General features: G+C 39.4%; 2 protein-coding genes across 2 annotated transcripts in view; both read left to right on the forward strand.

Moving 5' to 3' along the window:
- Positions 1-2,050, forward strand: part of ahctf1 (AT hook containing transcription factor 1) — a gene marked incomplete in the record, with an annotated part of 34,039 nt that extends 31,989 nt beyond the window's left edge. Inside the window, 2 exon segments of the mRNA XM_014017201.1 lie at positions 749-837; positions 921-2,050. Coding sequence (XP_013872655.1) covers positions 749-837; positions 921-1,116 — 285 coding nt within the window.
- A 471-nt stretch (positions 2,051-2,521) lies between these two features.
- kif28 (kinesin family member 28) overlaps positions 2,522-12,609 on the forward strand; it is a gene marked incomplete in the record, with an annotated part of 14,923 nt that continues 4,835 nt past the window's right edge. The window contains 21 exon segments of the mRNA XM_014017202.1: positions 2,522-2,628; positions 4,225-4,416; positions 4,564-4,614; positions 4,730-4,882; positions 5,017-5,052; positions 5,183-5,302; positions 6,688-6,795; positions 6,986-7,140; positions 7,208-7,319; positions 7,401-7,468; positions 7,561-7,703; positions 8,332-8,453; positions 9,976-10,066; positions 10,234-10,294; positions 10,462-10,585; positions 10,669-10,804; positions 10,876-10,994; positions 11,853-11,960; positions 12,039-12,131; positions 12,268-12,408; positions 12,488-12,558. Coding sequence (XP_013872656.1) covers positions 2,554-2,628; positions 4,225-4,416; positions 4,564-4,614; positions 4,730-4,882; positions 5,017-5,052; positions 5,183-5,302; positions 6,688-6,795; positions 6,986-7,140; positions 7,208-7,319; positions 7,401-7,468; positions 7,561-7,703; positions 8,332-8,453; positions 9,976-10,066; positions 10,234-10,294; positions 10,462-10,585; positions 10,669-10,804; positions 10,876-10,994; positions 11,853-11,960; positions 12,039-12,131; positions 12,268-12,408; positions 12,488-12,558 — 2,279 coding nt within the window.

The raw sequence follows: 12,609 nt of genomic DNA on the forward strand, positions 1-12,609 counted from the left end.
GTGGATGGAGGACCTCAGTTTAGCTTGTTTTGTCGCGCTAGCACCGAGCTAATACATATAAGGTAATATAGCTTCGGCGCTACCACAAAGGCTAACAGGCTAAGCTGAGGTTCTTCTTCCATGAAGCAGCTCTGTTGTCCTCCATCCACGTCATCATTTACCCAGAATGCTTTGCTTGTAAATAAAATGGCTCCGTCCGTGTTAAAATATATTTTTAAAAATGTACAAAACTAAACATCCTACAGTATTTTTACAGTCTTTATTTTACGGTTAAAATAAATGTTTATCAAAAAACGTCTAATGTTACAACTAATCGTGGATCCCTTTTAAAGAATGCTGCTGAAATACTGGATTTATGTGTATAATGCAAAGAAATCACAAAGTGGACCATTTTCAGCAACAAGCAGAAATGTGTACTGCTCTACTGCAGCCACAAAGATCTGCTTCCCCACCACAGGCTGCACTGCAAAGGATAAAAAAATACGGAAATCTGTATGAAATTAGGGGTATCATTATGAATAAGGGTTAGTTTTTAATGCTTTTTAAGCTCGAATAAATAGGCAGTGGCATTATACACCCATAAATAATTATATGTATAAAATCCATAAAAAAGCAAAGCAAAAGCAGCTGCTCAGCTAAGCTAACCTTCATATTATTTGTTGCGTAGTTTATTATGTTTACCAGATTTGTTCCTGAAGAATTAAATCAGGAATAGTGTTTGTATCAAACCCAGTTTATCTTCTTTCAGGATAAAATTTCTTTAGAAGAGGATCACATAGAAGTGGAGAAAGCACCAAGTGTTTCCAAAACCAGAAAGATGAGCAAACGAGGAGCCAGGTAAGAATTCTGTGTAAAACAAAGCATGTCCCCCCCCGGCACACTGGAGACAAAACCTCATCGTTTTTTCTGTTTATCTTCAGATCCAGAATTGTTCCTGAGCCTCTTCCCACAGCAGAGGTGGACCTGCTGTCCCCACTGCCCAGTCCAGCCGACCCGCTCCCACGAGCTCTGAAGAGGATTACAGGAGAGGCCCCGACCACCAGCATGAGCCTTCGACACAAACGCGTTTTGTATTCGGTTTTTAAAAAACCCGTGACCCGGAGGAAAAGGCTGTGAGGGAGTCTGCGGTGGTCACAACCAGTGAACCTCAGACGGCCACCTGAAGACGAAGACTGGAACCAGATCAGTCGTAAACCTGTCCAATAAAACAAAAATCAGATGCCTGAACTGATGGTGGTTCTGTTTCTTCAGATGCCTCACAGCGCTGCAGTTTAAATCAGTTTCCTGTTGAAATTCAATTAGAAGCTGTGAAGGCAGTGGGATAATATATTTTTAGGACAAAAACACGAGAGCTGCAGTGTGAAGCAGAAGGCTTTATTTTTTAGAGTTTACATTTCCCTCATAATAACTTGATTTTACTTAATATTGTATTTGTGTCCATTTTGTGTTGGACGGTTTTGTGGCGCTCTTCAGCTGGTCACAAAATGGCACAAGAGGGAGAAAAAACGTGTTTTTAGTGGCTCTCGTTTTTAAAATCAAAGCCTGAGCTGAACTTGCCTCATGCTGAGGTTTTATTTCAGTCGTTCTGTTCTTTTTGTTGCAGATTACTTTTAAAACTTCAAGGCCTGCTGGGGTTTTTTCTTATATGAGGGGGCGGGGGGGAAACAAGCACCTGACTAGTGGAGATCCATTTCTACTGCTAGATTTGTATATAGTCCTTTGCTATGTTCCAAATAAAGTTAATAAATTCTAAAGTATTGCTTATTTTGAATTGTCTCTTGAATGCATTTATCCATTTTATTGGATCGCCTTTGTTGTAGTTTTAAGATTTGATTCAATTTGAAGGATTTTATGTGGAATTTGGCGTTGCTGTCCTCAGATCCAGGTGTTTTTACATCGTACGAATGTACATGATCAGAGGATCAGGAATATGCAAATGTGAATGTTCATTTGGGACGTGTTCAAAATATTGTTGAATAGCATTTCTGATGAATGTAGACTGTTTTATTTTTATGACTGCTCTTTGATAAACATGACAAAACCTTTCAAACCTCTGCTTCCTGCTTGTTGAGTGATCGTCTCGGTTCTTGGAGTGTGTTACGTGTTGTGTTCAGTGTGTGGCGTTGGGCACACTGGACTTCATCTTAAAGCTTCAAACGTGAAGTTTGATTTGAGAACAACAGCTCTGCAAGTGTGTGAATGTTTGCTGGGGATCTGTGCGTCTTTTATTATTTATAGGTCTTGATGAGGTGAAAGTGAAACCTGCCTCTTCTGCTCTCTTCCACCCCTCCCACTAAAAAGGAAAAGCACAAAAAAAGGAAGAACAGGTGCAACATCTCTTAAAATGGATTATAGTTAATTCATTTAAATATAAAGATGAGACTTTAGTTCTCATAACATTTTAGGATATTAACTTCTCAGCTGTGAGAATCATGATTAACCTTATTTCCAGGTAAGTGTGTGCACCAGCATCTGTGTTACTGTGTAACCTGACCCCCCTCAGCACGGTGCTGATCCCTCAGTCTGCCTCCTGTCCTACCTGCCAGCTGCACCATGAGGGCCAAGGCCTCCGAGGTCCACAACAAAGACTGTGTTAAAGTGGCTGTCAGAGTGCGACCGTTCAACAAGGTCAGTGAGCTGTTCTTTCTGTTTTTATTACATTATTTTATTTTTACTTTTTTTGTGAAGTGTGAAGCAATAGTTCCAGTCCTGAAATGCAGAAGAAGTTGGGCAAGCTGCAAGATCTGACTTGTGAATCATTTAAAGCAGGGCTGTCAAACTCATTTTCACCGAGGGCCACATGAGCGTTATGATGGCCCTTGAAGGGCCAGTGGTAATGAACTTTGATGTTTCATGTTTAACTTTGACTAAACAGAGTTTTAACACGTCCTCTTTTAAACACTGATAAGAACTAAATGTACGACTGACTAAATCTGCAATAAATACAGAAATATTATTAAAAGTAAAACAAAGTTTTACTCACTGATGAGTTTCTAGTGAGTAGCTGCATTATGGCAGATTTAGTTTATGTTTGATGTTGACTTTAAAGCAGCTTATTTTCAGACATTAACACTGAGCTATCCAACTAAACTGCTCAGTTACTTCAAACCAACAGCTCAGGGACAGGAATTTTTTTATTTATTTTTATTAAATTAATTTTGTTGCGTTTAACCATAAATTTAAAGTTTACCATTGATATAAGAAACAAATTTCATGTTAAATAATTGTTTTTTTTGGAAGGGGACCCTCCTACACACACACACACACATTTGGCCCGCGGGCCTTGTATTTGACACATATGATTTAAACTGTTCTGAAATGAAAATAGAGACAAATAATGAGGCCTCAGAGACAAAAACATAATTTTAATCAAACTAAAGCAACGCTGCAGCAAGAAATAAGTGAGTTCTGCTGAGGAACATCTGAAGAATGAACAGGAGTATGAATGATGCAGAGCAGCTGTGAGAATCAGGACCAGGTGTGAGGAGAGCAGCCGACACAGAAGGTAAAACAAGATTAAATGAAGCTGACATCTTAAATCATTTTAGACATTTTGTTTTTGTCTTGAATGTGACTTTTTTTCAAATTTGACTCCCAAAACAAAGAAAAATATGATTTTATTTCCTGTTTTGTGGAAGGATAATAGCCGACATTGTTTGCTGCCTTGTAATGAGTCGTTGAGCATGACTCAGCTTCTGGATTTTAGCTGCATATCTGTGTTTGATAAGCTTTGGTGGCCACCTTGAATCTGATTGACTCCAAAAGTTATTCAGCTGTGGATGTCCAGCTAAAGATTACTTTCAGAGAGTTTAATTAGGATTTGTCCTCTGGTTTGTGAGATATTTTGCTAACAGACAGACAAATGAACACACACTGGCAGCAGGAAGTGTTGCATATTTCAGCTTTGACAGTGTCCCGATGTTTTCGTCCAGGTTTAAGTGAAGTATTTACTGACTTAATCCAAGTTATTAAAATAAACTAGTTAATTGTTCTGCAGTTGTCATCATATCAGTGCATATTTCATGAGTTACCTTCACATGATAACACTGATGTAAAATGATTCTTACCAGATTTGAAGCAATGCATTTACATTTAGGAAAGTCATATTTATGATGAAAATAACTACATGTCTGTGTATTAAGGATGCATTTTTCTTAATTGTACTCTCAAATCCAGCCTCATTTTCTACCTCTCATTTGTTATTTTGTTAATTTTTCTCCACAGAGAGAGCAGGATGCAGGCAGTCGCTGTATTGTCTCCATGGCGTCGACCTCCATCAGCATCCAGGACCCACGTGAGTCCCAGAACCGACGGGCGTTCTGCTTCGATTATGCTTATTGGTCCCACAGCGGCTTCGTCAGAGACCACAGGGGTCTCTATGTTCCTGAAGAGCCAGGGGGGCGATACGCTGACCAGGTCAGATCTTTTACTCTGTAAAGTATACTTCACAGTGTAAAAGATAAATACACGAATAACACCGTGTACACATTAATGCTTATTACTGAGTAAAAGAAGGTGTGTAAGTTTGTTTCTGTAGGTAATGAGATGTGATTGATCCTTTAGAACAGTGTGTTCCAGGATTTGGGAGAAGGAATCCTGGAGAACGCTCTGCAGGTTGGAACCACTGAGGCTTCATTTCATTTATTGTGTAATTTGATGATGTAAAACACAACAACATGTCACCATGTCCAAACTGTCTGGACAATGAAGGGTCTGAAATGATGTGCAGGGTTACAACGCTACACTGTTGGCATACGGCCAGACCGGCTCAGGGAAGAGTTACTCCATGATGGGCTACGGGCCGAACAAAGGTCTCGTCCCCAAACTCTGTGAGCGACTGTTTCAAGCAATCCGAGAAAACCAAGAAAGCGGACAGTGTCAGGTAAAACAGAAACGGGAAATAACTGCACTCTGACCTTACTTAGATGTGTCAGGTTTGTGAATAATACATATATTAATGCCTACAGTCATCATGGGTTTGTGAGTGTTTTAAATCTGTTTGTGATGCATCCACAGGTTTTCTTCAGTATGTTGGAAATCTATAATGAACAGGTAACAGATGGTTAATGGTTTTATTTGTGTTTTTTAGGTTGTTTGCTATTCAGCAGATTTTTGCAACATACAGGGTATATATTGAAAAATTGTTTTCGACTCCTTCCTGTTTTGTCTGATCCTTGTCCAGGTTGTTGACCTGCTGTCCCGGGGGTCTCGTAACCCAGGTGGACTCAGAGTCCGGGAGGAGCAGCAAAGAGGTTTCTATGTGGAGGGTCTTCGTATGATCCCCTGCGAGAGTGCTCCACAGGTGCAGTTATATGGAAAGACTGTAGAGTTAAATATTGTTCATAATTATTATTATATTATGACATGTACAGCTACCTGCTCCCCATTATTCTGGATTAATCCCTAGAGGTCAATCCCACTTTAAATAACTCCATTATATATGAGCTGAAATACAGGTGCAGCCATGTGTGTCTGTTACATTGGAACACCTAGAACTTTTCTGAGTAAGGGGCCGTCAATATAATGTTCATAGAGCTGCCAAGTATTTAACATCTGTGCACACAAATCCCCAGTTTTGGTAAATTGTATACATTTAAGTAGCCACACATGTTCAAACATTTGTGTAATTTATTGGGCTGTCAAATGATTAAAATTTTAATCTATTAATTCGAAGGTAGCTGTGAATTAATCACAATTAATCACGATTAATCTTAAACTTAATATAAAACTTTATTGCATATTGGTAAAATACTGTAAATTACTTGAGTTATTAATTAATGTCTTTATTTTGAAAAAAAAATGGTGCTTAAGAAATACATACAACAATAATAAATCATGAAAATATCATCTCGATTGCACAAAAAACAACAAAAATCAGGACCTAAAAAATGCCCCAAACATATTTGTCAGTTAAATTTAACGCAGAATAATGAGGTTAAATCAAGAATTCAAGGATTTTCAGTCCAAATGACTACATGAGGAATGAAAGATAGATACTAAGGTCACAGTTGTCAGCAAAACATAAATAAATTAAATAAAATAAGCCATAAGAGGACAAAAAGAAAAAAAAACTGTACATAATGTGTTACACATATTTATTCTTTATTTATCCAGGTAAACTGTCTGAGAACCACTTCTCATTTACAAACTTGACCTGGAATACACTGAGTGCATTGTAATATACAAACCTACATATTCAGCCACAGTAAAGTGATTGTAAATTTTAGTCGTGATTAAAATTTTTAATCTATGCCCATGCAGCACTAAAATTAATCAGAGTTAACTCGATTGATTTCACAGCCCTAGTCATTTAATTTAAAAAAGCTGCACAGTAAATGCTTCTTACAGCCATCATTTGTCAGGTGAAAAGAAGAACTCTGTAAGCTTGACTCAAGCTGGACTTTCCTGTTTGACTCATTAGCGCCTCCAGTGTTTGGACATGGAACTGCTTCCCATAATTACATTCTGATAGTTTTAATCAACCCATCCTCAGATTCCTAAGATGTTTTTCTAACAGATACAGACAGTTACGTTACTGGTCAACCTTCATGGCTGCTGGCAATGATTAAATCTCTCAAATCTTAAAAATAAATTTTCAAATCTTATAAATAGGCATCAAAGATTTTTATTTTAATGGAAACATTCACATCTTATTGGGATGAATGAGGATGTAAAGCGTTTGTGTAGGTGGAGCAGCTGATGGAACAAGGAACCAGGACCAGAACCACAGCTGCGACACATGTGAACGCCAACAGCAGTCGGTCACACATGCTCATAATCCTGCAGCTCAAACAGGTACACATTTTATTTTTAACAACATTAAGTCCGTTCAGCTAAACCTTATTCATTAAAACAGATTAAAATTTCTTCTTTTGTTTCTTAAAGTTAATCATTTTTCACTCATTTTGTACAGTTTACTTCCTGTGTTTGTATTTATATTCATTTGTGTCTAAAAAGAAAATTAAAAAATGAACCTCCCTCTTAGATCTTTTCCAAAGAGAGCACCACGAAGCAGTCCAACATCAACCTGGTGGACTTGGCTGGCAGTGAGCGTCAGAGGTCATCAGGGTCTGAAGCCGACAGACTCAAAGAGGGAACAGCCATCAACCTGAGCCTCACCACTCTGGGCAACGTTATCAGGTTGGCCCGCCGTCTCTTCTAGTTTCATCAGTTTTTGTCTCGTTCTCATGTTCCCTCTCTCCTTCAGCGCTCTTGCTGATGTGGCCGTGGGGAAGAGGGTTGTTCACATCCCTTACAGAGACTCGGTTCTCACCAAGCTGCTCCAGTCTGCTCTGGGAGGCAACAGTCGCACGGTTATGGTAAATATTTGTGGAAACCAGTATCGGTTGTTTGCAGAGTTAAGTTGGCAAACATATACTTTTTATGTTTTTATTTTTAAGATTGCCACCCTGAGTCCTGCAGATATCTGCTATGAAGAGTCTCTCTCCACCCTACGCTACGCTGAGAGGTCCATCAATCACTTCCACAGATGTTTCTCTGCATCTTTTCATCTTTGGCTACACAAAGCCATGATTGGTCCCACTGTCTTCCTCTCTCCAGGGCAAAGCGTATCCAGAACCGGGCGGTGGTGAACGAGAGCCCCACTGAGCGCCTTGTTAAAGAGCTGAAGGCCGAGAACGCCAGACTGCTGCAGCGTCTGAGCCGAATGGGTCAGGAGGGCCGCAGAGCCAGTGAAGAGACCAGTGAGAACCTGTGTGTCTGGTTTACAGTATGTGTCCGAGAGCTGCTGGACTGTGACATGATTTGTTTGTGTACAAACTAATACAGTATCAGAATTTTATGTATCTATATTTCCCTTTCAACCACAAATAAATTCACTCTATCTAGGAGGCAAAATTTATATGGATAGTATTTATTTTTTACAATAACAAGCTGGAATGAAAACAAGCAAAAATATAACAAAAGTAACAACTTTCTACTTTTTGCCTTTTTAAAAAATGTAAGGAGTAGAAAGTACAGATAATTGTGTGAAAATGTAAGAAGTAGAAGTAAAAAGGCTGAAATTAATTACTCGAGTAAAGTACAGATACACAAAAATTCTAGTTAAGTACAGTAACAAAGTATTTGTACTTAGTTACTTTATAACTCTTTCTTCAAAGATCAAAATCATCCCCCAAACTCTACGTTTTCTCTGATTTTACTACTTATTGTTTATTGATTCATAATCTTGATCTTTCAACTTCTGTTTTAATCAAAAGAGGGCTCAATACCAACCACATTTCCAACATGGTCACATAAATACATAACTGTTTTTTTCTTTCCCAAACATCTCATTTCTCTCATCGTGTGACACGGTGACACTCCTTCCAGAGGAGCTCCGTCAGCTGCTGACCCACAACGAGCTCCAGATCCGAGCCATTCAGACTCTGTGGGAGCAACATCTGCAGGAGGCGCTGAAGGACTGGGAGCAGCAGTATGCCACACTCACACAGGTAAACACACACTTTGAGTAGTTCCCAATGAGCTTTAGAGACAACACAAGTAGAGAATGGATTAAAGTTAGTTTTAAATGTAATTGTGTAAGTAGGTATTTACGGAAGCATAGAGCTGTCACATGACAAAATTATTTTTAAACTGGATCTTGAAAAAGACTGAACCACTATATAAACAAAAACAAACAGAACACATGTTGTTTGGGTTCATGCTCAGACATTGCAGCTGCATGTCTTTAGCAATATGCACTCTCTAATCTGAATTCAGACGCTATTATTTCAAAAACATTATTCAGTAACTTGTTCATTTTTTAGTCTAGAAATGTGTTCCTCTTGCAGAGTTCTTCTTCGTAGGCATAGTGGCTCAGTCGTGTTCTCCATCACGCCATCCAGGCAATAAACTTCTGTGAAAGTAACAAACCAGAAGAAACCATAACACGTTATAACGAGATGGTTTCCTCGTTTTTACGAGATAGTTTTCTCATTATAACGAGACATTTTTGTCGTTAAAATGACATATTTTCTCGTTTTTACGAGAGTTTTCTCGTTTTTACGAGATAGTTTTGTCGTTTTCTCATTTTTACAAGATAGTTTTCTCATTATGAGATATTTTTGACGTTATAACGACATTTTCTCGTTTTTACAAGTTTTCTCATTTTTACGAGATAGTTTTCTCATATTTTACACGATAGTTTTATCATTTTTACGAGACTTTTCTCATTATAACGACATATTTTCTCATTATAACGAGAGTTTTCTCATTATGACGTATTTGTCATTTTTACGAGAGTTTTCTCGTTTTTACAAGATAGTTTTCTCATAACGACATATTTTCTTGTTTTTACGAGAGTTTTCTCGTTTTTACAAGATAGTTTTGTCGTTTTCTCATTTTTACAAGATAGTTTTCTCATTATAATGAGATATTTTTGACGTTATAACGACATATTNGTCGTTTTCTCATTTTTACAAGATAGTTTTCTCATTATAATGAGATATTTTTGACGTTATAACGACATATTTTCTCGTTTTTACAAGAGTTTTCTCATTTTTACGAGATAGTTTTCTCATATTTTACACGATAGTTTTATCATTTTTACGAGAGTTTTCTCATTATAACGACATATTTTCTCATTATAACGAGAGTTTTCTCATTATGACGTATTTGTCGTTTTTACGAGAGTTTTCTCGTTTTTACAAGATAGTTTTCTCATAACGACATATTTTCTCGTTTTTACGCGTTCTCATTTTTACAAGTTTTCTCATTATAACAAATTTGTCGTTATAACGACATTTTCTCATTTTTACGAGAGTTTTCTCATTTTTACAAAATAGTTTTCTCGTTATAACATATTTTTCGTTTTTACGAGAGTTTTCTCGTTATAACGAGATCCAGTTTAAAAATAATTTTGTCATGTGACAGCTCTACGCTTCTGTAGGTATTCCTTTTGTCCTAGATGTTTTTTTTTCCTCCTGTGTTTTGCATCAAGTGCTAAAGTTGTAGTTCTCCCTGCTTTACTATCAGGAGAGGAGGATGATGCAGATGCATCCCTACATCTTGAACATCAACGAGGATGCTCAGCTGTCGGGGGTGGTGAAGCTTTTCATCCAGGAGGGTGAGTCTCTCTGCACAGCTGGACTGAGCTTTAGCTTAGCGTTAGTGTTTAAAGTGGAGACTGAATCAGAGGTCCCTTTTAGATTTAATGTCTGTAGTTTGCAACATGATTCTTAGAACCAGAAAAGGGTTTTGTTGGACCAAGACTTGAGCTTCTTTGTTTTCCAGGTGAGTGGATCATCGGCCTGTTTGACTCCTCACAGAGATCCATTTCTATCAAGGGTTTAGGGTGAGTTTTTTTCTATTATAACAACGAAATTAAAGTTCAACATTTAACAACACTTCACACAGTTTATGAAAGATTATGTGTAAGATTGAGTTAAAATGTAGTTTTGAATCTACAAAGTAAATGGCTGAAGAAAATAATTTTCTGTTTACAAACACTGTCTGAGACAGGATCCAGGAGCGTCATGCTGTGTTCAGGAATGAAAAGCGGCGTGTTACACTGACACCCCTACCAGGTTCAAAGGTTATCGTTAATGGGAATGCTGTGTACCAAACAACTGAACTGCAGCACCTGGTGGGTCTTTGCACTTCCTGCTGGATGATGTGACCTTTACCTGAAGCAAAGTGACTCACAACACTTTATTTTTAATCTTTCAGGATCGTCTCATTTTGGGTTCGAACTCCACCTACCTGTTCATTGGTTATCCATCAGAAAGAGGCGCAGATGACTGGAGCCGCTACGACTATGACTACTTCCAGTCTGAGCTGGCAGCTGCTGAGGGCATCCATCTGGGTGAGTGGAAGAGAAGGACGTTTATCTGTGGAGGGAAACCTGCTGGTGGGGAATCATCTGTCTGTGTTTAGGAGAGTCCAGTGCTGGATCCAATCAGACTGACCCCAGTCTGCTGGCCGTCTTCTATGACTACATCAAGCTGATGCCCATGGTGGCCGAGGCCAACCAGATGAGCCAGGAACTGAACAAGGTAACAACCAGAGTGATGTTGACAAATGGAATAACAAATACATTCCCAGAGCCGGCTCTTGGCATAGGCGAACTAGACGGCCGCCTAGAGCGCCATCTGCTGGAGGGGACACCGAACTGCAGAAGAAAAAAGTAATTATTGTAATCCCTGGTTGTAACTCTGCTCAGCTCCCCTTTCAGTTAGCTTTGTCTTAAAAAACTATAATGAAGTATTACAGGAAAAATAAACTACTCTACCCATAAAACACCCCCCACCCCCCACAATGCAGCAATCGCCCCCACCCTCTCTCTCATTTGATTGACGTTGCACTGACTCATCCTGCTCCGACACTCTGATGGGGGAGGGGCTAGTAGTGCCTCTCAGGTAGCGGTTCGTGTTGACAAACTCAATAACAACAAGTCTGTATTTTGTTGTCCCATACATGTCAACCTCTTCGGACGTTTACCTGTATGAAACGCCTCAAAGATCCGTAAATTTTGCAAAAAATCCATGCAACTCGCACCGGGGGGTTGTCAGCCTCGCTGGGGACATGAAAGCGCCCGCTGCGAAGCAGGAGGAAAGGAAAGCAGAAAAAGTTAATCCGTATACCTGCAAAATGATGTAAAATCCTTATAATTTACGGACAATCCATACAAATTGACATCTATTTTGTTATTTATTTGCTTTCTGGGAAAGCAAATAAATCTAAGTTTACCATAGTACCTTACACTGTCAAACTTGTTTTTAGGGGTTCAAATTGGGGTGGGTGGGACATAGTTCGGTGGGGGGCGGTGCGCTTCAACTCACCTAGGGCACCAAAACGTCTAGAGCCAGCACTGGGGTTCATGTGACTGAAGTTATTGTCTGCTGAGTTTTCAGGGAGTGGAGTTTAAACTGGAGATCAAGAATCTTGCGCTGTCGGACTCCAGAGGTCACGATCTGCAGAAAGACATTGTAGTTCGAGTCACCTCCAGAGGAAGCAAACAGGTTGGTGATGTTTTTAGTTCCTATCTAACATTTTCTGTAACAGCTTAAAAAGCTGAGCTGTCACTCTCATGCCCTCAGGTTTGGGTGTGGTCCAAAGCCAAATTTGTAAACCGCAAGTTTCTGATGGAAGAGGTCTACCAGCAGTTCCAGGCTGAACAGAGAGAGGGTGAAGTATGTGTGTAGAAAGGTCATGCCTCTTATCATACAGAAATTTTGTTTTGTTTTGCATAAACTGCACATATAACCAGGAAAAACACAGAATGTATTGATTGTTACAGCATGCCACGTCTCTGCTTCCTCCTGTCAGAGAGCCGAGGGACTCTCAGCAGTTGCTTTACCCAGAGAGAAAGACCCGTTCTGGGATCCAGTGGAGCCTTTGCTCCTGGGTATGGCTCACCTCTGGCTGCAATCTTTAGCCTTTCACATCCCATTGGAAGAGCAGCTAGAGGTACTCAGACCTGCTTCCTGCACACGTATCCATCCATGATGTCACATGACCGATTCATAATCTGACTGATCATCAACAGGTGCTGGGCTCAGAGGGCACGGAGGAGGCCATTCTACAAGCTCAGTTGGTCCCCTGTACTTCTACTGGACTGTATGACTGACACACACACACACACACACACACACACACACACACACACAC

Source organism: Austrofundulus limnaeus, unplaced genomic scaffold, assembly GCF_001266775.1.
Source record: "Austrofundulus limnaeus strain Quisiro unplaced genomic scaffold, Austrofundulus_limnaeus-1.0 Scaffold163, whole genome shotgun sequence".
Taxonomy (NCBI): domain Eukaryota; kingdom Metazoa; phylum Chordata; class Actinopteri; order Cyprinodontiformes; family Rivulidae; genus Austrofundulus; species Austrofundulus limnaeus.